General features: G+C 45.4%; 1 protein-coding gene and 1 non-coding gene across 5 annotated transcripts in view; both read left to right on the top strand.

Moving 5' to 3' along the window:
- The window catches only part of UBR2 (ubiquitin protein ligase E3 component n-recognin 2), a 278,406-nt gene that overhangs the window by 57,833 nt on the left and 194,369 nt on the right, over positions 1-26,204 (top strand). For all 4 annotated transcript variants that reach the window (XM_063918297.1, XM_063918298.1, XM_063918296.1 and 1 more), the window contains exons 3-6: positions 3,156-3,234; positions 11,258-11,368; positions 17,887-18,017; positions 23,801-23,939. In XM_063918297.1, the coding sequence (XP_063774367.1) occupies positions 3,156-3,234; positions 11,258-11,368; positions 17,887-18,017; positions 23,801-23,939 (460 nt within the window). The remainder of the gene's footprint in view (positions 1-3,155; positions 3,235-11,257; positions 11,369-17,886; positions 18,018-23,800; positions 23,940-26,204) is intronic.
- LOC134913544 (U5 spliceosomal RNA) lies at positions 15,507-15,622 on the top strand. Its single transcript, XR_010177284.1, has one exon. It is a non-coding gene; the product is annotated as a U5 spliceosomal RNA (small nuclear RNA).

The raw sequence follows: 26,204 nt of genomic DNA, 5'->3' as shown, positions 1-26,204 counted from the left end.
AAGGATCAATTTACAATGAGATCTCAGATCTTTGGGAATGGCCCAGTACACTTATGGGCCCTGCACACTTAAAGATCTAACTGAACGATATGAACGTACTCATTCAGTGTGTAGGCACCAACGATGAACGATGCGCGGCCCCGCGCTCATTCATCGTTGGTGCCGGGTCGCTTATACATGCATGCCAATATGGACAATCTCGTCCATATTAGCATGCAGGGCTATGGGGCCGGGTGACGGGGGAGTGATGAAACTTCACTGCCCCCACCCCACCCCGCGCCGCCAGGTCGTCCGTACCGGCCGTCGGGCATCTTGGCGGCACATCGCGGTGTATGTAGGGCCCATTACCTCTTTTCCTGGTGCAGTCTCCTCCTGCTCCATCTCTCTCACAGCATGTTTGCAGTTTCCTCTTATTGGTAGATAGCTCCATTCATTCATCAATCAATCAATCAATCAATCAATGCTTAAATATGAGCACAACGCTGTGATTGGTGGATGGCCAGCATTGTCCACCAATGAGCAATACTAGCAGCCAAAACAGTGCACTGTAAAGGAGGCACAGATGTGTTATGTATTGAAGAGCGTGACGTGAGTGGAGGCTGGCAGACCACTCTAATCTGATTCTGGCTGGGCAGCATCCTCTGCCTGGCTGCCAGCTGCGGCCCTAAATGGATTAGGGGGGAACTCAATTGTTTAATGGGTGCCCGCCACTAGGGGGTGCCCACCGGCAGCCATTCTGTTGTCTGTTGTACGGGTGTGCATGCTTCTGGCGCTGACATTTCTTCTTGCAGCACCCCATGCTGGCGAGAAGAAATGTGCAAAAAGTGACCAATTTGGGCACCCTAACAGCACTTTTTGCGTCATGCCCAGCACTTTGGTTGGGTTTAGCTGTTTGTGGCCAATGTCACAGCTGGGTGGGCAAATTCAAATGCCCGCCCAGCTGGATGACAGTACCGACACATTGAGCGTATAGCGTAAGTGTGCATATTTACCTGAATTGGCTGCTCTGTCAGTGTAATGGCATGTCTACCGACAATTTTATCTGGTGTGTGCTCAGCCTTAGACAGTGGTGAATCACGGTACTTGGGTGCTCTGCCACTCCAGCACATCTGAGGCTCGGAATTTGGTGACTTCAGAGGTCCGCAGCTCATTACAATGCTTCCTCAGTGAAAACTACTTTGTGTTGAAAGCAAATTCCTTTGTGTCTGTTTTCCTATAACAGCTGGGTTCTGGGATATCCTGGGATCTGGCACACGCTTTGCTGATTGGTGCAGTTTTGCAGGGGTCCTACATGATGGAAACTCAGGAATTCAGCCACTTTAATGCGCACAAGCTATCATTTTGATAAGAACCTAGTGGGTAACACTTCATTTCAGTTTTTACCCTTTTAACTATTCTTTGACTCAGCTATTTGCTTTGACTGTAAAATAGTCTGAGAATAAACAGACTGTTCACAAACAGGAAATAGACTCTGAGCTGGCTGCGAGCGTGACCTCATTTACAGTTTTGCTGTGAAATGACAAAGAACCTGTTCCCTACCACTTCCCGTCACATTGAGTAATTTGTGTCTCACCTTATATAGCCCTGATCAATACGTGAGAGCAGCATCCTCTAAAAATAGATCCTCTAGAGCAGGGCTGGCCAAACCGGTCCTCGAGATCTACCAACAGTACATGTTTTCCAGGCCTCCTGGAGATCTGTAGAATTGTCAGTTAGGAATGAATGCAGCACATCCTAATTAGTAATGACTGCACCTGTGCACCAGCGGTATCCGTTCACATGGTCGACCATGTTATGGTCGACAGTCATTAGGTCGACCACTATTGGTCGACATTGACATGGTCGACATGGACACATGGTCGGCACATGAAAATGGTCGACACATGAAAGGTCGACACATGAAAAGGTCGACATGAGTTTTTTAACGTATTTTTCTTTTCGGGAACTTTTCCATACTTTACGATCCACGTGGACTACGATTGGAACGGTAATCTGTGCCGAGCGAAGCGAAGGCACCATGCCCGAAGCATGGCGAGCGAAGCAAGCCATGCGAGGGGACGCAGTGCACTATTTGGGGTTCCCAGTCACTTTACGAAAAAAACGACACAAAAAAAAGTAAAAAAACTCACGGCGACCGTTTTGTGTCTCGACCGGTTCGTGTGTCGACCGTTTCATGTGTCGACCATGTGTCCATGTCGACCATGTCAATGTCGACCAATGGTGGTCGACCTAATGACTGTCGACCATAACATTGTCGACCATTCATACCGGAACCGCACCAGCTAGGTGGTCTGGAAAATGTGAACTGTTGGTAGATCTCGAGGACTGGTTTGGCCAGCTCTGCTCTAGAGATCCAGTTATCAGTACTAGATCGCGTCATCCCTTACTTCCCAGCTATGCTCCCATTCATTCTGCTGTTACAAGGAAAATAATCCTGTGTGTAAGACTAGAGCTGCTAATTGGTTGATAGCGCTATGCATGAAACACTTATGGCAAGAAGAACATAAGAGAAACTATAAACCACATTTTAGAAGCTATAAAATGAGTCTTACTTTAGCTCTTACCGTAGTTTCTATGGCTCCTATATATTGTTATTTGTGCTTTTATTGCATATAAAATATGTGAATCGGCCAAAGTGCAGCAAGGAAGGGAACAGCTGTACATATTTAAGTCAGGGTATATGCAAAGAAATAAAATGTAGTCATATTGGAATCTTCTTATCAAATAGACTGAAAAGCCTTTCAACTTGGATGCGGTCAGAATTCCTGCATTCGGGATGGAAAACCGCCGCCAGGATCCTAACATGGATCAAAATGCCGGCGTCGGAATCCAGACGGCCGGCATCCCGAACATAAGTATCTTCAGGCTCCTTAAGGTCTAACCTGGGGTTGGGGTTAGGTTTAGGCTGCGGGGAGGAGGGGTTAGGGTTACACCACACCACCAGAGAAGTTTAGGACCTGGATACGGAGGGGGGGGGGGGGGGGGGGGGAGTAAAGGGATGGGATTTAAAGTCAGGAAGGCTTGCTGCAGTTTGGATTGGCCTTGGCGGTCAGATGATGTTTGTCCCTTCCATTGGAAGCGTGAAGCATTCATCCTCAACAATGTATTAATGTTCCATGGATGTATAATTTTCCTCCATTGTTCTTATTTTTCAGAGACTGCGCTGTTGACCCCACATGCGTTCTGTGCATGGAGTGCTTTTTGGGAAGTGTTCACAGAGAGCACCGCTATCGGGTTAGTAATATCTGCTTTTTTGATTATTGTAATACTGAATGTATATATGTGGCATTGTATATAATAATGTAGTTATATGGATATTCCGTTCACTGTATAAGTGCTTTACTCTGGTATTCCTGATATCACCCATGTGTCCACAGGAAACATGACCGGTACAGCGTAAGCAATACTGATAAAGAGCTGTGTATTGGGTTTTTCTACGTCACCAATCTTATTGATAACTATTCCTTTTACAGTATACCAAACAAAATAATGTGCTGTACATGTAACAAGGTATCTAGGCTTACAGAAGGTAATATTAACTTTTCGAACATGGTATCAAAATGCAAGATAAATTAAAATAAAAAGTACAAACTGTCTTAATAAGCAGCATGTAGATGCTATCAGCGTAATTGACATGAGTAGCGTTACACTATTTAGAGATATTAACATAGTGGCAATGAAAATAGTGTACAGCTCTGAGTCTCAACCATTGGTGTGTAATATACATGAGATGGACTGCCAGAGAAATAGATATCTGGCAGTTTATTTGCGAAGAGTCAGATTGTAAAACCTGAACGTGTTTATGCCCAAATGTTAAAATGGATGTTTTTACTGGCTGTGTCTTGCTAGTAAAAAGCATTGCCATTTTAAAATTCGGACATAAACATGCTCTGAAGGGTCAGGTTTTACAACCCAACTCTTCATAAATAAACCCCCTGGACAGAAGAGCTAAATCTATGCAGTAGAGCAATGTTCTTTTGGCGCAATGACTGGAATCATCATGCAATCCCCGTACCACAGAATCTTGTGGAAAGTCTTTCTCAACTGGAGAGGAGACTATGGAGTCTGAATCATATCCTGACTGCAGAGGGGTTGTCATAGGACATTTGGATGGCCTCTGGAGGAAAGCCGGGTCCAACATCTGTTGAAAATAGTTAGAGACCTGCACAAGGCCCCGTATGGACTGGGATAAGCCCTGCACTGAGGGCGGCTACACTGGTTCCAGTTGGGGAGTGACAGACAAAAAGGAGGTCCTCCTTACGTTGAGACAATCAGCCTTTAATTGCCACAGTTAAGTCCATGTTGCTTATTAAGGACTCAGAGGATGCTTCTCATGAGGCCTTTTACCTGAAACGCCAGAAGGAGACGGTTACCTTTCATTATTCCGCTCAACTATAGGACCTCATTGCAGAAACTTGGACTTGCCTCCAAAAATATCCTTACTCTCTATCCCCTAGCTTCCTCTAACCAGGCAACATGGTAGACGCCTCCCCGCTGGTTCCCCCTATTGCATGCTAGCTAATGCCACCATGCTTCTTCTTCCAAAGCTCTTAAAGATGGGAAGGACAGAAAAATAGATTTTCCTTAAATCCATTTTTTCTACTACCAAAGCAGTGCTATTGCCAGCCCTCACCTCCACTTGGATTATGAAGAGATGAGTGTATTCCCTAATGAGGTCAGGTGTGCATCTCTCTGAATTGTTATCAGTATCCAACAGTATCAGGGAAGTGGCTTCTTATCTAGGGGAGGCAGCTGTTGACTCAAGTGACCTGTCTGCTAATGTTTTGGCCTCTTTGTGGCAGCCAGGTGAGAAATTGGGCTCCATACTTGACGTGCGGACCTGAGTTGGATAAAATCATTGTGGTCATGGCTGCTTCCAAATCTACCTTCCTGTCCTCTATGGCACCTAATCCCAGGTCCTTTTGTACTCATTGCATGCAGAGATTTTCATCCCCCTTCTAGGAGCCAGAGGTGGTAAGTCCAAAGGCAGGCCAGCTACCAAACCTGTTGATAGACAGATGGCAGTTTTTTTATTAACTGTTTCTCTAACATCCTTAAGAGATACTGGGGTTCACTTAATACGATGGGGTATAGATGGGGTCCAAAAAAGCCGGTGCACTTTGAATTTCTTCAACTGGGTGTGCTGGCTCCTCCCCTCTATGCCCCCTCCTACAGCCAGTTTAGAAAAATGTGCCCTCAGGAGAGGATGCACACTCTGAAGCTCCAGAGGTTTTTTTCTTCAGTTTATTTGAAACTTTGTTATTTTCCGTATACTGTTTGGGCAACAGTATACCTGCACCGTGGGAGTTGGGGGGGGGGGGGGAGGGGGGACGGTTACTGGTCTCTTAAGGCGTCAGACCTGCTTCTCCACTGCAGGACAGCCGTCCTGAGAGGTTGTTGGTACTGCAGGGCATTGCGCCTTGCCGAACGCAATCGCAGCACGCCGCACACCCCTAACATAGCCTTAAGTTGAGAAGAGTGGTGAGTGCAAACCGGGGGCCCCGCTAGGGTGGTCCCCCAGTTCTTGGTGCGGTGCAATCGCAGGGGTGGCCTACGGAACTCTCCCTGGGGGAGCGGCTATAACTCCCCCTGTGTACACTGGCAGCGGTGATGAAAACTAGCATTTATGTGATGTATTACACTAAATAGGAGACATTGCCAGTATAAATAACTATATAGCTCCGACGCCATTACAGGGGACTGAGCTTCCTCAGAGCGGGACCAGCTGTGTTTCGGCGCCTTCCTCAGCTTACAGCTGCAGCAGCATGGACACACAGCTCCTCCAGACACTCAAGGATACTCGGGAAACAGGTACAGGGGTGTAAATAAGGGGGAGAGCCGCTATTGTACACGATTAGTGTCCTGAAAAGGACAAGAACTCCGGTGTTTCACCGTGATATATATACAGCTTGCAGTTTCCTTGAGCCTGACAAGCTTGGGTGTGCTGTTCCTCTCTCATTCTATGTCTCCTCCTCACATACAGTAAGGCAGGCTTGCTATTGTAATACTTGTCTGTGTGTGAGTGTTGTCTACTGTAAACATGGTCAAACACCAATTATGCAGTTTATGTCACACCAGATTCTCTCCCTCTATGGCTCGTTCCCTATCATGTGATCAATGCAGTCAGTCTTCCCAGGTTAGTGAGGAGGCTGGGGGGGAGGTCAGGAGCCATCCTGGCTCGGTGCCATAAATACTACGATGGCAGATATGTCATCCCAGCTCACTGCTAATAATCGGAAGACACAACAGCTGCAGCAGGCTGTTGCAGACCTAGCTGCAAAGGCAGATGATAAACAACAACACCCCCCCCCCCCCCCCCCTCCCTAGTTCAGGGCCACATAAACGTGGGCTGCCTGATTTACTCTCAGATTCTGAGGAAGAAGTACAGGAGGATGGGGAGGAATTAGATGCTACTACAGAGGATTCAACTTCTGCACAGGGTATTGAGCCCCTCATACTGGCTATCAGGGATGTGTTAAAAATCCCTTTAGATGATGCTGCAGCACCGCAGTCATTTTTCTTAGCACAGAAAAAACTCAGTGTTACTTTCACCGGTTCTCCGGAACTAGATGACATGTTTAAGCAAGCCTGGAAAAATCCCTGATAAAAAAATATCAGGTGACAAAAAGGTTTTTGCACACTTACCCATTTGCCCCAGGAGGTAGAAAAAATGAGAAGAACCCCCAGCCGTGGACGTATCAGTTTTCACCTTACTAAAAAGGTGGTACTGCCAGCTCCGTGCTCCTTTACATTAAAGGACCCTGGGGATAGAAAAATAGAGAATACACTAAAGTCTGTTTACATAGCGGCTGGCGTATCACAAAGACCTGTGCTTGCGGGGTTGCTGGATGACACATGCCATTCATATATGGGCGACTCAAATTCAAGAGGTTCTTGGGGGGGGATATGCCCCTGTTTGCTACGGTGACCCTCATAAGACACATACAAGACACTGCGTGCGTCCTGTGCGATTCTCTCAAGGAAATATGCACTCTTAGTGCTAGGACTACTGCCATGGCAGTGTCTGTGCGCAGAGCCATGTGGCTGCGTCAGTGGATAGCGGACGCAGATTCCAAGCGCAGTGTGGAGTTTATTCCCCTCTCAGGGGAGTGGCTATTCGGGGTTGAGTTGGATACATGGATTCTAAGGTTACTGTGGGGAAATCCACGTTTCTCCCCTCTGGGGCCCCGACGGCTACCCGGGGCCATCTACCCAGTTCTTTCGGACTTCCAAATTATGTCTAGGGCCAGAGTTGCCTCCAATGCAAAGATAGGCACCAGAGGTAAGACACGAAAACCATCAGCCGCAGGTTCTCAGGAACAGAGCACCAGTTCAGCTTCCACTAAGGCCTCAGCATGAAGGTAAAAGAAAAAAAGGTTTTTATGGCGCTGAGCAGAACTGTGTATGTTTACACCCTGGGATTAGCTGCCACCTGGTGAGGAGGTAGCCAGCCTCCTTCAACAACAAAACAAATGCAGAAAATTACCAGGTCAGCGCTTAATGCCAATGATGTACACAAAAGTATATAAAACAATTTATTAGACAAAACTAAAATACATATAACAATTAAAAATGATAAGACCACAGCATAACAATCATATAAAACTGAGGTATCTATTACCTCTGAAATAAACAGCCTTCTACTGTTTACAATTAGCATATACTATTGTTTATTTCAGAGGTAATAGTTACCTCAGTTTTATATGATTGTTATGCTGTGGTCTTATCATTTTTAATTGTTATATGTATTTTAGTTATGTCTAATAAATTGTTTTATATACTTGTGTGTACATCATTGGCATTAAGCGCTGACCTGGTAATTTTCTGCATTTGCTCAGCATGAAGGTGCCCACCCACCCTGAGGGGATCTCGGGGTGGGAGCTCAACTGCGTCACTTCAGCCGCATCTGGGAATGCTCCTGCCAGGATACCTGGGTAAAGGACCTCATGGAGTTCGACAATGCTCCTCCCCAACGATTTTTTATATCGTACTTACCAGTTTTGGAGGATACACGAGTTACGCTGCAATAGGTCCAGTGCCACTACAACAACAGGGAAAGGATTACTACTCCAACCTGTTCGTGGTACCGAAACCGGACAGTTCGGTAAGGCCCATTCTGAATCTAATATCCTTGAACCTTAGCTAAAGGTTTTCAAATTCAAGATGGAATCCTTGCAAGCAGTGATTGCGGGTCTGGAAGAATGGGAGTTCTAGGTCTCCCTGGATATAAAGGACTCCTATCTCCATATCCCGATTTGGACGCCTCACCAGGCTAACCTGCGGTTTGCCCTGCTGAACGATCACTACCAGTTCCAGGCGCTACCCTTCGGCCTGTCCACAGCTCAGAGGGTTTTCACGAAGGTGATGGCGGAGATGATGTTCCATCTCCGTATCCAGGGGGTCAATATTGTCCCTTACCTGGACGATCTCTTGATAAAAGCGAGATCCAGGGGCCTTTTATTGCTTCATATAGACAACACTATTTAGCTTTTGTCACACCATGGGTTAAGTTACAGAAGTCCCACCTGGAGCCTACTTAGCAGCTCCTGTTCCTGGGAATGTTTCTGGATACAGTGTTCCTCCCAGAGGACAAAGCAAGAACACTCCAGGAGATGGTCCGAATGGTTCTACGGCCTACTCAAATATCCATCCATCTGTTCATAAGATTGTTGGGTTAAAATGGTAGCCTCATACTAGGCGATCCAGTATGGAAGGTTCCATGCCAGAACCTTTCAATTGGGTCTCCTGAGCAAGTGGTCTGGATAATACGGCTGCCACCTGTGGTGGTGGTGATTTCCCTCCTGTGGTGGCTTCAGTCCTCAATCCTACTGGAAAGTTAAAGTTTCAGGATCCGGGATTGGATCCTCCTCACGACAGATGCGAGTCTGAGAGGATGGGGAGCTGTCACCTAAGGGGCTCAGTTCCAGGGTCAGGTGGTCAGCCCACGAAGCCTTCCTTCCGATCAACATTCTGGAACTTTGGGCGATCTACAATGCTCTGCTTCAATCCTATCCTCTGCTAAGGGATCATGCGATCCAGGTTCAGTTGGACAACGCCATGGCGGTGGCTTACATAACTCGACAAGGAAGGAACAAAAGGCAGAGCCTGCATGCGAGAAGTGTCAAAGATATTCCTCTGGGCAGAAAGAAATGCAAGAGCAATGTCCTCAATCTTCATTCCGGGAGTGGACAACTGGGAAGCGGACTTCCTGAGTCATCACGATCTCCACCCGGGAGAGTGGGGTCTACACCAACAGGTGTTTCAGCAGATCATCGACCTGTGGGGATGCCCACAAATAGACATGATGGCTTCTCGACTCAACAAGAAGCTTTGCTGATATTGCTCACGAAATAGGGACCCTCGGATGAGGGCAATAAATGCACTAACGTCACCTTGGCCTTACCGGCTGGTTTACCTGTTTCCCCTGATTCCACTGCTCCCAAGGGTGCTAAAGCGAATCAGGAATCAGAGTCCAGTCAATTCTGATTGCTCTGGATTGGCCTCGGAGGGCGTGGTACGCAGATCTTCTGGACATGTCCATCGAAGACCCTTGGCCTCTGCCAATGAGAAGACATTTTCTTCAACAAGGACCGTTCGTCTACCCGGACTTACGGCGACTTCGTTTGATGGCATGGAGGTTGAGCGGAACATCCTAGTTCACAAGGGGCTTTCTAAAAAGGTTATTGCTACCATGGTTCAGGCCAGGAAGCCTGTGACGTCAAAACACTATCATCATATCTGGAGGCGATATGTCTCTTGGTGCGAGGAACGCACGTATCCACCTGCAGAGTTCCACATGGGAAGTTTCTTACGTTTCCTGCAGGCTGGTGTGGAAAAGGGCTTACGTCTGGGTTTCAGCTCGCTCTGTTTTCTTCCAGAAGAAATTGGCAGTGTTGCCTGAAGTTCAGATCTTTTTGCAAGGGGTACTTCACATACAACCTCCTTTTGTGCTGCCCACGGCACCCTGATATTTGAATGTAGTGTTGGATTTTCTACAGTCCTCCCAGGTTTGAACCTCTGATGACGGTAGAAGACAAGTACCTCACGTGGAAGACGGTGATGTTACTGGCCCTGGCTTCTGCTTGGTCTTTTACGAGGACAGAGCAGAGCTCAGGACTAAGCAGCAGTTCCTGCCGAAGGTTGTCTCTGCGTTCCACTTGAATCAACCAATTGTTGTCCCATCAAGTTCTGGCACTTCTGCTCCTCCGGAGTCGTTGTGCTGTGCAAGCCTAGAAGATTTATATCAAAAGATTGGCTCAAGTAAGTAAGACGGATTCCTTGTTTGTGCGCTATGATGTGCAGAAAAAGGGTTGCCCTGCTTCTAAGCAGTCCATTGCTTGTTGGCTTAGGTTGACTATACAACAAGCCTTTGTGTCAGCAGCCTTACCTGTTCCACAGCCTCTGAAGGCCCACTCTACAAGATCAGTGGGGTCTTCCTGGGCGGCTGCCCGTGGAGTCTCGGCCTTGCAACTATGCCGAGCTGCTACCTGCATATCAATCAGCGTGACACACAAAGCCATATTCTACATTGGGCAGAACGATTTCTCTCAGCTATGATGGCAGTTAACATCCCTGGGATCGGAAACCGAGGCAGACTACCTCAGTCATCAAGAAGTTCACGAAGGGGAATGTTCCAGATGTTAGTGGATCACTGGGGCTGTCTCCTCGTAGACAGAATGGTCTCCCATCACTACCTTTAGGGTTGTGAAACCCTACTAGAAAAAACTGCATTACTTTAAGCCAGAATCTCTAACCAGAGGACAGTCACATAAAAGTTACCAAATGTTGGCTGGGGAACCATTATATTTAGGGGACAAATCAGTAGTACAACCACCAAGTTTCATTAATTCCTCATCGTTAAGATGGTAAATACAGGCTTTGTGAGAGGTTCCCTGCTTGTTAATTTGCTTTGTAGATGGTGTTATATGTGGTTTGCCAAAATTGCCTTCACAGGTTCCCCTCAAAATGTGTACTGTGTAACGACAGATAAGAGTTCATTCACGATGTCTGTATATTAGCTTTAATGTGCAAATATATTTATAAGTCATCCACTAGTGAGGTCGTTCTGGTTCTGATCAATGATGGTACCAACTTACAAGGAGATCACCACAATCCTCTAGACAGGCAATACATCCATGGGAAGCCACTTAGTGCAGTAGCTCCCATGGGTGCCCAAATGCTACCAAAAAAAGGCAAATACTAAAGTTTATTTGTAACTAGCAAAAAGTGCAAACATTATTTTTCTTTCATTTACCAGATGACCACATCTGGAGGCGGGGGCTTTTGTGACTGTGGAGATGCTGAAGCCTGGAAGGAAGGTCCGTACTGTCAGAAGCATGGGCTGAACATCTCCGAAAATGAAACAGAGGTAAATGATCAAATTAGTTGCTATGGGAAATGTCTCCACTTGTCCTCTTCAGAAAGTTTGATAAGTCTCCCGTGTTATGATTCATTGCATGTCCCCTCAGTACAGTAGTGAAGTGACACCATTTTGTTGCCCTGAATATATCTGAAACACCAGTTCTATTAAGGTCTTTATGAGACTAGCAATTTATTAACATTTGTATAGTTGGGAACTGTCACATAAAGGCTCTGCATTTCAGAAGACACTGTGTGCATGGACGTCCCTGTCAGTCTCATGTGCCCCTTTTACGAATGAACGAACACTTATGGATGATGCTCTTTTCTAGCTAGAAAATCACATTGCGACAAGACCATCGGTAACTCAGCATCTTGGGGCTATATGGCTTTTTTTTATGGAGAGTAGGACCTGTGCTGATTTTTGCCAATTCAATGTAGAGATAATTGATGGAGATTCTAATGTAATGCACGGAAGCTGTCTTAGCCACATAACATAGCAAGAAAAGCAGGAAGGAGAGCATGGTGACCATCACCTTTCTATAGAAACCTTAACATGAGTTTCTTTATCATCCACTAGGGGTCACTGGAGTACTCTTGGGATATGGACGGGCGGAGCCGAACAAAGGCACTGAATATTCAAATTTAGGACTCTCCCCCCCCTCCATATCCCCAAGTACCTCAGTGTACTTTGCCAGTGTTTTTTCGGTGCTCACAGATGAACATCGGCTTGTGGCAATGGCCACTTTTCAGATTTTTATTTTTATTTTTAATTTTTACACTGCCCGTCTCAGTTTATGGAAAAACATGGGTCCGGGATGGTGTCGCTGCAAGGCAGCGGATGGCGTGTCGGTCCTCACAAAGAGCACCCTCACAGCCACAGGCGCTATAGGCAAGCGCATGGCGTGTCGGTCCTCACAAAGAGCACCCTCACAGCCACAGGCAGCCATTGTCTCCTTTAAACTGAACGGAGCTTACAGAAAGAAGATCCGTTACAGCCAGGATAAGACAAAGAGCTGGAAGGAGCTTACACTTACAGAAGCTCCGTCACAGCCAAGATGAGGCTGAAACGGAGCTTGCAGAGAGAAGAGAAGGCGGCACAAGGTATGAGTGTCAGGGCGGTCAGCTCACGCTGCCGCCCTGCTGTGTGTGTGTTATGCTGTAGAAATGACATAGCCGCTGAGCACGTGAGTGTTATACTGTAGAACTACACGCCGCTGAAGGTCTTGCTGAACGATGCGCAGAGCGGCCGCACGTCACTCAGACGTTGGCCGCTCTCACTGCGCTGATGGCCCGGTACGAGAATCTCCGTGCGCTGTACTAAGAGAGCGGCCGCACGTCACTCAGACGCCGGCCGCTCTCACTGCTCTGAGGGCACGGCACCGCTAGACGCTACCGCCATTCTCCTGGGCTGAACTAAGTAGAGCGGCCGCACGTCACTCAGACGCCGGCCGCTCTCACTGCTCTGCTGCGGCACCGTTACACGCCGCCGACATTCTCCGGGAGCTCAACTAAGAGAGCGGCCGCACGTCACTCAGACGCCGGCCGCTCTCACTGCTTTCATGGCCCGGCACCGCTACACGCCGCCGAGACAGTGGCCGCACGTCACTAAAGGACGCAGGCCACTTTTCCAAAGACACACCGCAGACACAGGGAGACTGTGTACTGCTGTAGGAAGCAGCTGCCGGACGGCTCCCCGGCGCTAGATCAGGCTCTCCTGCTCTCCCTGCTCCCGATCTCCGTACGCTGCAGGTAAGGGATGCAGGGGGGGGGGGGAATAATACCCATAGCAGCAGCAAAGGCTGCATGGGTTCAAAATACACAAGCAGCGCAGCACGTTAAACAATGTACACTGTGTACTGTGATGTTTCAGCACGTTTTATATATATAAATATAATGAAGCTTTTGCTGGCAATAATATCAGTATGAACTGTGATTATAGGTGTAAACACTTTGTATATATATATAATATATATATGAGGCTTTGGCTGGCAATAGGTTATCAGTGGCATAACCTATTACACGTTTAACCATGTTTTCTGTTATTTTTGGTTACAGTTGCATAAATACACTGCAGGCAGTGCTCATATTATTTGAATACACTGTATCCTATGTATAATAGGCTATTAAGCATAATAACTGTATAATAGGCTATTAAGCCTATATTAAAACTGCAGCAGGTACCCTGTACTATGATTTTCTGGGAAAGCATGGCATGACGGCCATTTTAATCATTGCTGGTTTTCCAGTTATAATTCCAGACCATACACCTCTACTCCACAAGGAGGCGCAGGGGTGTTAGTGGGAATTTTTTTTTTTTTTTATTAGTTCAAGATAATTCTGGAACATTCCTGCCCTACATCTTTAAGCCACCAGAAGGCGCAGGGGTGTTAGTAGGAATTTGGTTCGGGTTTCATGCCCATGTGAACTGCTTTTCACATAAAGACTTTGGTTTCCTAATAAATATGCTGTTCAGCAATAACATATATATATAGATATATATGCCATATAATAATCGTGCAAGTGTCTGTCTGTTGCCTATTATGATGTCTGTCTACATAGCGAATAAGGCTCTAGTGCAGACTAAAAATGTTAACATTGGCAATTCAAATTAAAACAGCGGTAATCGGAGTCTCAGAATAACTCCGCCAGCGCTAACAAAAGACAATCTTTCCAAAGTGACAATTTTCCTTTGGGTACCAGAGTGTTTATTTCACTAGTCTTATAATTTAATGCACGATTCTATGTCAAATCTCACACCGATAACTACAAGTGAGCAGGGTACATTAGTCCAGCACTCAGATAGTGCGGGGTTTTAGACAACCATACATAATAGTTTCCAAAAGGACGCGATCCGCCATTGGTATATGCGTTTCTGTCAAACATTATAAAAACCACAGATACATTTGGGTCACTAGAATCTATCTATGGAACCATGCCGATCACGGTTAAAAGAAGCTGCAGAGTATATCTGTAAAGCTTTTGCTAACGCCGGTTATTTTCAAATTGTCGCTAGTTAAGCGCGACAAGCCCAGAGCTTGTTTGCTCCTAAATTGGATATATGTGTAACGACATTTTATCCCTTTACGATATTCTACATTAGCGCATACAATATACTTGTAACAGCGTTTTATTCTTTTATAAACATCAGTCACGTCTTGTAACGACAGGACGTTACAGTCAGCAAGCCAGTGGTTTGATGACCTCTTTTACATTTGTGGAAGTGCGTCTTTTCACGTTACATTTGCGAGGTTTCATGACTTCAACTCATATATGTCTCAGCTATTTACAGCTTAGAGTACAAAACTGCTTCTGGCGAACGGTTTGGCAGGTTGTCATTTAGTCTTTGCTGGGTTATAAACCAGTCAATAGTACGCCAACAGAGTCAAAATGACTTATTCCCGTCTGTTTGAGCAAAATCAAACAGCTCCGTTGCAATATCAATCAGCAAGTCATTTACTACAGTTAGAAAATGAAAATGGATTTTCTGCAGTTAGTTTTTGCTTATTGCAGCCACAAAATTGTATAATTGCATTTGATCTTCACAATGCGTATTTACCCAGTCCGGTTTCTTCATCACAGGTTCTAGCGTTTGCAAATCGCCACAACCATTAACCATTTCATTTATACCGTTGCTTATCGCTGCCGGTATTTACCAAAGTGATGTTGGAATAATCGCTCATCTCACATAAGAACTATGTATCAACAAAGTTCCTCTATCTTGCGCTACTAAGGTATACTGCGGTAGCAGATTAAGTTCGAAAACAATCACATCTAAGTCGGTCTAAACGATGTCAATTCCTAGGTAAGATTATAAATACGGTAAATCAAAGACTTTTACCTACTACACCAGCAAGAACAAAGGTACACGCACATTAGCGGTACATTGGTGTATTCACTTATTAAGAATAAAGATGTGTTTTCAATCGCGTTTCTCACAGAGGGACAAGGGTGCGTATACTCTGGACGACAGTCACAGAGAGTCAGGATTTGTAGTTAAAATCAACGCAAAGGTTCTAAAACACGACAGATTGCTGTCAATAAATGTCCTAGAACTCTGTGCATTTTACAATGCAATAGATAAATGTCCTAGAACTCTGTGCATTTTACAATGCAATAAATAATTCGTTTTCAGTCTGTCCAGGGATAGACTCTGGGTTCTCTTCAGAACGAATAAATCTTTCGCTTTTTACTAAAGATTTCTGTAGCCAGGAACAACCGTGAGTTTCATGTAATTTTGTTTTTTCATGCCTAGCTCACGCTGCCCTTAAGCAGTCAAACAAAGCAACGGCAGTTGCATACACAACAACCAGTGAAAACCAAGAAGCCGCATGGCAATGCGGCAGGTAACTCAAATCTTCAATGGCTCAGAACGCCATTATGTGAAAATGTCAAGACATCAATCCGTGAGTGGACATTTGTTAGACAAAAGATCTCACCCGTCAGGGTTTGGATCTTGAAAACTGGACATTAAATCCAGAGGTGTTTCATATGTGAGTCCACAGAAGGCGGTTACCCCAAGTATACATAATGGCATCTCGCCACAATTACAAAAGCTCAGTATATGTACATCACATTCATGGGGTCATTCAGCATCGTGTATCTGGCTCCACCATTTTCCGCTTCTCTCTTCGTTGCCAAAACGGATCAGAAGACAGTTCGTCACAGTCATACTGGTGGTATCTCATGGGTTTCGGAGAAGTTTGCTTCTCGAATTTTCAAGTAATACTTGCACACGATCTTGCCCCGCTCATAATACGGCCAACCTGTTACATCACGGAACGTTCTTTTACCCATAGTTACCTATGTACCTATTATCTATGTACCGCAGCTGCGGTTGACGGGGTGAGAGTTCAGACCTCTCTCTTAAAAAATAGAGAATTACAGTATCGGTTATACCAACCATGTTACGAAATAGTAAGCCGCTTAAGGCAGCTCATAATTAAAAAAATTTCGTGTGCTTACATAGGTTGTAAACCTCGGAAGTTTCCAACATCATACTTCAAGTACCCGTATTCTGTTAAACGGGATGGGATGGAAAACTGCGTTCATCTGCACTAAGAGTGCAGGTATCTGTGTGGTAAACTTATTTTCAAAGCGTTTGCCTCTATTTACGTCTGTAAACATCTTTCTACAAGGTGTCACCAAAGTTCAGACTCTATTTATCCCACCTACAGCGCCAGGCGATTTGAGGTTGGGTTCAGATTTCTTAGTTTTCATATTTTGGAATCCTTTCAACAAATGGGAATTAAGTTTCATATTTTTGAACCCGTACAACAAATGGGTATTAAGTTCTCACTTTGGAAAACATTTTTCTTCTAGCCTTGGCTTCGCCAAGGGTGCTTCGGCAAGGATTTTGTTTTCATATTTGGGTGCCTTGTATTCCAAGCCACCGTATTTGAGTTTTCTCATTACAAAGCAGATCTTCCGACAAAATCCGCTTTCGTATTCTTCACATCAATATACCAATAGTGGTTCCTGTGGGGACAGCACATTCTAAAATTCTGAATGTGGTACACGCGTTACGCGTTTATATATGTAGTACGTGATATGAATACGTTGTTTGTTCTATATGATACTGCAAACTGGGGTTAGCCAGTTTCTCAGCAGATTTTATCCAGTTGGATAATAATGACTACAAGTCAGGCTTACTTAAGGCTAAGTTACAATCGCCTACGTCAGTAATAGCATCCCACAGGTTCTGTGGGAATGTCACACCCAGCGGGTCGTGGAGCGTTTACGACGCGGCTACATAGCCTTTAGTGCACCACGTTTGTGCACGTTTACACGTTATGAATGGTGGCGCCATCAGCATTTAGCTTTGGCTGCCTACTGTTACAAGTATCAAACAGCTCTCCCGCCCACGAGGGAAGCTTTGGTACGTCCCAAGAGTACTCCAGTGACCCCTAGTGGATGATAAAGAAAATAGGATTTTGGTACTTACCAGGTAAATCCTTTTCTTTGAATCCATAGGGGGCACTGGACGCCCACCCAGAGCAGTTTTACCTGGGTTGTTGTAAGCTCAAGGGAGCTTAGTGAACAAATTTAACTTGGATGGTATTAAGCTCGAAGGAGCTTAGGGTAACACATTTTCACCAATTGGCTCAAATTATAAAGTTCTATCGGTTAAGGTGTCAACTGTTTAGTTGACAATAAGGTTACGGATCAACTTTGTGGTTGTCCGTTATGTTATAGGGATTCTCCATTGTCAACCTCTCTATATCCTGTTCGCTCAGTAAAAAACACTGGCAAAGTACACTGAGGTACTTGGGGATATGGAGGGGGGGGAGAGTCCTAAATTTGAATATTCAGTGCCTTTGTTCGGCTCCGCCCGTCCATATCCCAAGAGTACTCCAGTGCCCCCTATGGATTCAAAGAAAAGGATTTACCTGGTAAGTACCAAAATCCTATTTTCTATCTGCTCAGTGGTCGCAGGAGAAAGTAAATTAGTGAATGTCCGTGTGCACTTCTTTCATTAGTCTCATCACCTGTATGTCATTTTTCAATACTCTTTTTCTCTGTTTCCAGGACCCTCTTGTTCACTTGTCAGAGGATATGGTGGCACGGGCTTACAATATCTTTGCCATCATGTTTCAATACACAGCGGATATACTAACATGGGAAAAAGAGAACGAGCTGCCTCCAGGACTGGAGCACGTGTGAGTATGATATATTTTAGTGCGGGTGAGCTTTTTATACCTCTAGAAAAGAGAAGGAATTATGTAATGTTAGATAGATCGTGGTAGGTGGCCATGTGCTTGTACATATCCGCATCCAGGAATCTCAGTAACAAACCACTGGTTGTTCTATATACCTTTCAGAACCTTATCGTAGATCTATTTTCTGTGTATTTTATTTGCAGGCTGTTAGTTTACAAATCTTATCTAGAGACTTCGGCAGAGCAGTCACTGACATGGTGCCTTCCTTACTCTGAGCATTTTTTTAAATTACTTTTTGTGAGAGCCTCTTGCTTTCAAGATTAAAGTCTCAAGAGCCGCACCGTCATAGACAGTTGATCCAAGTGCTTGTAATAGCAAGGACTCCGAGCCAGTACATCTGAATGTTGAGGGAGTTGGAATGGAGCATCCATTGACATCCTCTGCAGATCTGTGTAACACTGCCTTCTGGACAAAGCTGGAGCTGTTAGTATCACGGCACCCTTACCTTGTCTTACCTTTCGCATCACCCTGGTTCACAGGGAGATTGGTGGAAACACATGAGCCAGATGAAAGTCCCATCTCACTGACAGGGCATCCATAAAGTTCACTCTGTGATCCTTTGTTCTTGACTCGTATGCAGAGCTTTGTTGTTCTGACAGGACGCCATGAGATGGTCCCCATTGTCTACCAGAGTTTGTAAGACTTTAGAGTGTAAAGCTTATTCGTATATGAATGGCGTGTCTACTTAGAAAATCCGCTTTCCAATTTAGGACTCCCGGAATGAATACTGCGGACAAGGCTGGATAATGAAGTTCTGGCCACCTTAACGTGTGACTTACCTTCTTCATTGTGCTTTGGCTGCAAATTCCTCCCTGATGGTTGAGGTACGCTACTGCCATTGCAATGTCCGAGCGAATTCGGACTGGTTTCCCCTGAAGGATGTTCTTTGCCTGAATAAATTATATATATATATATATATATATATATATATATATAATCATGGAAAGAGTGCACTCACCAGACGATTCATGTAGTTAAGCAGGGTTTTAATGTAGCACAGACATCATAGTCACACCGACGTTTCGGTCCTTACTGGGCCATTTTCAAGGAACCTTGAAAATGGCCCAGTAAGGACCGAAACGTCGGTGTGACTATGATGTCTGTGCTACATTAAAACCCTGCTTAACTACATGAATCGTCTGGTGAGTGCACTCTTTCCATGATTATATGCATTCAAGGGACCAATAGGGTGCATACCCCTAGTCTCATGAACATTGAGTGACACCCCAGCAAGTGTTGAATTTGGAGAGTGCCAACAACCTGTGACTCTTTTTATATATATATATATATATATATATATATATATATATATATATATATAAATAAATAAATAAATAATATATATATGGCCCAAAGTTCCCATATATTTATTGGCAGGCAACTTTCTTCCTTGGTCTACCACCCCTGCTCCCCAGCCCTGAAGACTGGCATTCATTGTCAGAGTTTCCAAATCTAATATCCGAAAGAGTCTCCCTTTGTCCAGATAGGATGTCTGTAGCCACCAGGCTATTGACCTCCTAACTTCCAGTGGAAAGACCATAATCTGCGCTTTTATTGTTTGATGAAAACCATTCCACTTGGAAAAGATCAGACGTTGCAGATGTATCGAGTGAAACGGAGTATACTCTGTCATGTCGAATGTCTACACCATCAAACCCATCACACACATTGCTGCATAAATGGATATAGTTTGACTGTGTAGCAACTCCTGAATCCTTAAATGAATTTTGGATATTTTGTTCAGAGGTAAAATTACTCTCCGAATTCCCATTCCAACACAGCCCCCAAGTGAGTAATCCCTTGTGACGGAACCAGAGACGACTTTGCCCAATTTATGAGCCGACTGTATCTCTGTAAACAGGCTATTGTCTGTTGCAGATGACACTGAAGCCATTCCTGAGACTGTGCCAGGATTAATAAGTCGTCGTCCTTATCCCCTGCTAATGGAGATAAGAAGCCATCACCACCATCATTTTGGTGAATACACTGTGAGCAGTGGTCAGTTCAAATGGTTGGGTCTGAAACTGAAAATAATGCTGGAGGATAACAAACCTGAGAGAGCGCTGATGAGACAGTGCTATAGAAACATGTAGGTAAGCATCCTGGATATCAAGGTATACCATAACTCCTCCGGCTCCCTGGCCAAAATAATGGAATGTAAAGTTTCCTTATGAAAACCGAAGCACCCAAATGTACTTGTTCAGCGCTTTGAAATTAAGTATGGGCCAGAACGACCCATTTGGCTTCTAGACTAAAAACAGGTTGGAATAAAAACCTTGTCCTCATTGTGCAGGAGGAACTGGAATTATCACTCCTGACTGAAGCAACTTCTAAACTGCCTCTTGCAAGGCCCTGATCTTTGTTTCCACTGAAGACGGGTTGGTACAAAACCTTTGATGAGGGTGTTTCTTGAAATCAAATGCATAACCGCGAGATACTGCTTCTGGCACTCCGGCATCTGTAGTAGACTCCTGCCAGATCTGTGGAAACTGAAGAAATCTGCCTCCTACCCTGGGTTCTCCCAAGTGGAGGCCCGCACCATCAGGCTGATAGCTTATCTTCTGATTTAGAAGCCAGTCGTCTGGTAGCCCAATACCTTTTAGTCTTACCAGAGTTGTTAGATTGGGACTGTTTGCCATCACCCTTTCCTTTTGCTTTTCCTTGATTCCGATAAAGCCGAAAAGCTGGAAATCTAGACTTGAATTTGTGTATGGAAGTAAACTTCACTTTCTTAAAGTCTGCTTCTGACTCCAAATTACTGTTTAATTCTTTACCCAAAAAGAATATCTCCAGTAAAAAAGGCTAAGACTCCACAACCTTCCTGGATTCTAAGTCAACTTTCCATGTACTTAGCCATCTCGCTCTGCGAGCTGCTCCTGGTGAAGCTGATGCCAGAGAGGCAATTGTACCCATATCCAAGGCCGCTTCCATAAACGTCGCCGCCTGTTTGATATGTGCAATATGGGATTTTGCTCTCTAGATGCCATTGAAAGGTCCTCCTCCAATGCATCAGCACAGTTTGCCATTGCTTACGCCATCCCATGGCTGGTCTTATGGTTGCCCAAGACAAAGAAAAAATGTTTTTTAAGAAACCATCGACTGTCCTATCTGTGACATCATTAATTGATATTGTTGAAGGCAGAAGTAATGTAGATCTTCACACCAATCTAATGACATGCGTGTCTACTTTGTGAGCCACCTCCCTTTTTTAAACAGTCCCCAGCCAGAAGAGGATAATTGGAATTCCATTTCCTTGGAATTCTAACTTCTTACTGGGCGTAACCCAAGCCTCTTGCATAATTTCCCACTGAAGACGGGCTGATCTGACCCAGGAAACTCAGTCCTAACTGTTTTGGGACATTTAAACACAGGTGCCTTAGATTTTAACCAAGGCTCTACAGCCTCTTCTAAGGATAGAATGGCTTTCATAGAACTAATTAGCTCAGGTATGTCCACTGAGGCCTTCCTCATCGTCTCTGTATGCAGACCCGAAATGCGATGAGTCGTCATCCTTCGAGGAGTCCTCATCTGAAATGTGTAGACTGTGGAGATGTTGTATCATGTCTATGATTTACTTACCATCGGCCTTTCAGCCTGCTTTTGTTGAGAGGCTGCCAATTCCCATGGTGGATATGATAACCCCAGGAGGAATGTTGCATGTAAGGGTTAATAGGGTAACCTATCCCTGGTATAGGAGCTGGCATTATCCGCCAGCTAAACTGGATAATGTCTGTGCAAAAGGTAGCCCAATGAGGTTCAACTAGAACCTGTGCTTGCCTCGGATTATTTTAAGAGGCTACAGTGACAGCTAAAACAATTTGCACATATTCCTTTTGAACCAGATCCTGAGAGGTTAACCCAGCTTCGCAAGACAAACATGAAATGAGTGTTGGTGCTGCTGTGGAAAGTGTATTTTCCTCACCCTTACCGCTCTTAGACATAATAAATCACACACCTGTACAGTGTTACTACACAATTTGTGACTGTAATCACTTTCAAATTTGTGAAAGTAACACACAATCCGACCCTACCCTGCTTTGCACCTGCACTGAGGATCAGAATACACAGAAAAACTGACAGAATTATAGTAAAGTCAGCAATCACACTAGCAATCAGTCATAGGTATACATTAGTATAATAAGTAATATGAGCACATAGTTAATACATTTCCAGTATGTAGGAGGAGCATATAACTGCGTTACCTTATATAGGAGTTTAACCGTATTCAGTCGCACAGCGAAAGAAAACGACAATAGTTATCAGACTCATGCATTAGGCACTTATCCAACAATTCGTACTCAAAGGTAGATAGAGACTTAGGGGCAGATTTATTGAGCACGGTGAAGTGATAAAGTGGAAGGTGATAAAGGACCAGTCAGTCAGCTCCTAACTGTCATTTTTCAAACCCAGCCTGTAACATGGAAGTTAGGAGCTGATTGGCTGGTCCTTTATCACCTTCCACTTTATCACTTCACCGAGCTTAATAAATCTGCCCCTTAGTGCTGTATTACCCGGCTCAGTAGAGTGTGATACAGGGAGACTTCACCCTGCTTCCAGGATCGATCAATAAGTTAGCGAACGCTGAGTGGATCCAGGCGCTATTAGTGTACACACTCGCCCTGTGAACCTACAGTGAACACAGATGCCCAAGTGAACACTGACGCACCAGTCACGCAGCCGCCTATGCTGCAACTGGGTCTCTTAGATACACAGCGTCTCAGACGGAAGCGGGAAATCAGTTCATGGCGGGAGACTCATAAAAAACTGGTCATGAACCGGGGGGAGGGACGACCAAGGGAGCGTCTTGACTCCCCACTGCTGACATCAACCCTATGGATCGCGGCCTCATACTACCCCTGGAGCCTATGTTCCCTAGGACCTAGCGCTGGTGCACCCTAGGTGGCAGCTGCGTCAGCAACTGTTTGGTAGTCTCTTCCCAAAGCAGTGCGGCTGTGTTCGTGTTCCCCTTCGAAACAGAACCGATGCCTTACCTCCTCTTCGTGCTCTGGCCACAGCCTGGTAACGTCTGCTAGACTTGCTAGTACATCTGACACAGATGCCCGCCGAAACAGCACTGTACTCGTTGGTAGTCTCTTCCCAAAGCAGTGCGGCTGTGTTCGTGTTCCCCTTCGAAACAGAACCGATGCCTTACCTCCTCTTTGTGCTCTGGCCACAGCCTGGTAACGTCTGCTAGACTTGCTAGTACATCTGACACAGATGCCCGCCGAAACAGCACTGTACTCGTTGGTAAGCGTTGTCGCGACCCGGCGGGGAGTTGTTGGAGTGACTCTTTTTAGAAAGATTGCTCAATAAAATACTAAGACTATAAAAATAAAATAAAAAAGCTTATGGCTGCTATAATGTCCGCTGCCTTCTTGACCATGGTCCGGCTCCTGCCGCATCAAACAAAAAACTGATTTGCCTGAGGCAGGAGGCGGGGATATATAGACGGGCCCGTTGCATGCTGGGAGGACGAAAGCTTTGACCAATCGGTGCAAATCCGCTATCGAGTCATCATATCCCAATGTTATCCTGTGGATCCTACTGGAGAAATCTGTTTTTTTTTTCTGAAGAAATTCCCTGTTAATGTATAATGAGCCCATAGGCCGGTATTCCTCATATGAAGGGTCACCTATAAATAACTATTCGGTGTGCCTGGTGCCTTTCTGGCAGAGAGCGATGACTGTGTAATGGAAGCCAAGTATTCTTTGTTTCTGTAACAGGGAGAAAGAGGACAATTATTACTGCATGCTGTTTAATGACGAAGTTCATACCTATGAGCAAGTTATCTACACTCTACAGAAAGCTGTGAATTGCAGTCAGAAGGAAGCCATTAGCTTTGCAACGACCGTGGATAGAGATGTAAGTGTCTTCATTACTTTTTCTAAAAATTGTTTGTTGTCTGTTCACTTTGGAAAACTGCTTGAGTTTCCACAGAGGCGGTAGAGATCTTGGAACTAGATAAGGCCCAGGGAGACTTTCTACACGCTGCACCGTCTTAGCATTCCCTAAAATGAAAAATACACCCATCTACGCTGTTCTGTGTATTAATGTAAATATACCACTATAAGGGGAGAATTCAATTACCCGATAAGAAACATCGAGAGTAATATTTCCAGATGTTTCACCGATATTTTTTCTGCTGCTGGGTACACTGGGCTCCACAAGGACTGGACAATGGGGTGTAGAGTAGGATCTTGATCCGAGGCACCAATAGGCTCAAAGCTTTGACTGTTCCCAGAATGCACAGCGCCGCCTCCTATATCTCCCTGCACAGGATCTCAGTTTTGTAGTTGGTGCTGCAGTAGCAGGCACTTAACAGAGGGGCTGCTCCAGGCAGCCCTAAGAAGAGCTTTTTTTCTGAGGAAAAAAGTGAAGACTTCAAGGGCAGCAGCAGTGTTACATGTCAGTGGACATTCACGGCTGCAGCACCGGCTCTCCCTAGCGGCGCTGTACACTCCCGAGCCCTGGTTGCCGGGTAACTACAGCAGGAGGCTCTGGTTTTCTTCTTGTCAGGCACACACGACGGGGGCTCTCCGGGATCGCGTGGCCGCGCTTCGGGAGGTGGTAAGTGGGTCCCGCTTGCGGGACCCGGTCTTTATCGCGATCCAGTGCGGTCAGTGGGAGGCGGGCCGCGCGCGCTGGCGGTGGACACTGTGGCAGTACAGGCGATCCCACTAGATCACCAGGGCATGGGACAGGTCAGGTTTTCTCTATAAACCGTTTTATTAGAACCCGCAGTACCCGGTGGTTTTGCCAGCATGGGGATAGAGCTTGGACCTGAAGCCTCTCCCCCAGCCCCAGGGCGCCATTTTCTGCAAATGTTCCCGCCCTGGAGCTGCCTATCTGTCTCTCCCTCACTCCCTGGCAGTGTCTGCGGCGCCATTATCCCTCAGCTCACTGTTCCTGGGAATGCTTGGGCAAATCCTCCTATGTAAAGCCACCTGGTTGTCAGTGCTGTGACTTTACAAGACACTTAAGTATTCTACCTGCCTTTTTTAGTCAGTGTTAGTTAAGAAAGAGTGCACTTAGTCAGGGTTTCCTAGTACAATTACCCTGTGATATACATCCAGTTCTTACTGTGTACTGTTATATCTATTGTTATATAGCTGTGTAAGCTAGTCCAGTGCAGTATTATTGTTAGTAATAACCTCTGCATTGTACAGACTGTGACTATTTGTGTGTGCATTTGATAGCTGAGTGGTGTCCATTTCGTGTCTTTCACTCAACCTGCTATCCCTATATTCTATAACCTGAGGGGGCTTGGTGCGTCAGGTTTTATCTAATATAGGATTTTCACAAAGATATACTGTATTACGTATTTTTCTCTGTGATTTAGTCACCATATTTCTCCTTTATCTCTGCTGGTGCTGACTACACTGCGCAGGGGTTTGGGCTAGAGGTATTGTGCTGCTGACAAATTGTACTGTGTTACCTAATACTGCAAGTTATATCATGTCTGCTTCTGAGGGTAACAGTTCTGGGGCTGAACACACTGCCGGTATTGCTGAAGCCACAGATACCTGTGAGGAGAATATAGCAGCTTTGGACTCTGGTTCTGGGGGCAAATAATGACCCGCTGTGGGCCGCGTTTTCCACGCTTCTGCATACGCTAGTTCATAAACTAACACCCCCTATGGGATCCCCTATGCCGGTGCAACCGTTTGTGGTCCCTGCAGCTAACCCGCCGTGGGCGGACGATTTATCTGCTCAAATAAAGAAGTTGAACCAGTCCCTAACTACTAAAAAGTCTGACCGTCACTCGCCTACGTCCAAGGGGTCCTCTAAGCGAGCGCTTGTATCCTCACAATCCACTGCTGTCACTGACACCTCGTCGGATGAGGATGGCACTTACACTGACCCCACAGGTTCTGACTCAGATACGGCTGATGGGGAGGGTGGGTCACATGTGGATGTTCCTGATCTTTTGGAGGCTATTAAGTTAATTTTACAGATTACGGATGATCCCGAGCCATCCGTTCCTCCTAAGAAACCAGATAGGTTCAAGCGTCAGAAGGTGATTAAACACGTTTTACCTCACTCTGACCACCTAATTGATATACGTCAGGAACCCTGGGAAAACCCGGGTACGAAGTTTGTGCCTCAAAAGAAGTTGGTGGCTCGCTA

The sequence above is a fragment of the Pseudophryne corroboree genome, chromosome 4 (assembly GCF_028390025.1).
Source record: "Pseudophryne corroboree isolate aPseCor3 chromosome 4, aPseCor3.hap2, whole genome shotgun sequence".
Taxonomy (NCBI): Eukaryota; Metazoa; Chordata; class Amphibia; order Anura; family Myobatrachidae; genus Pseudophryne; species Pseudophryne corroboree.
The sequence above is the reverse complement of the archived record's forward strand: the minus strand, read 5'-3'. Positions and strand labels throughout refer to the sequence as shown.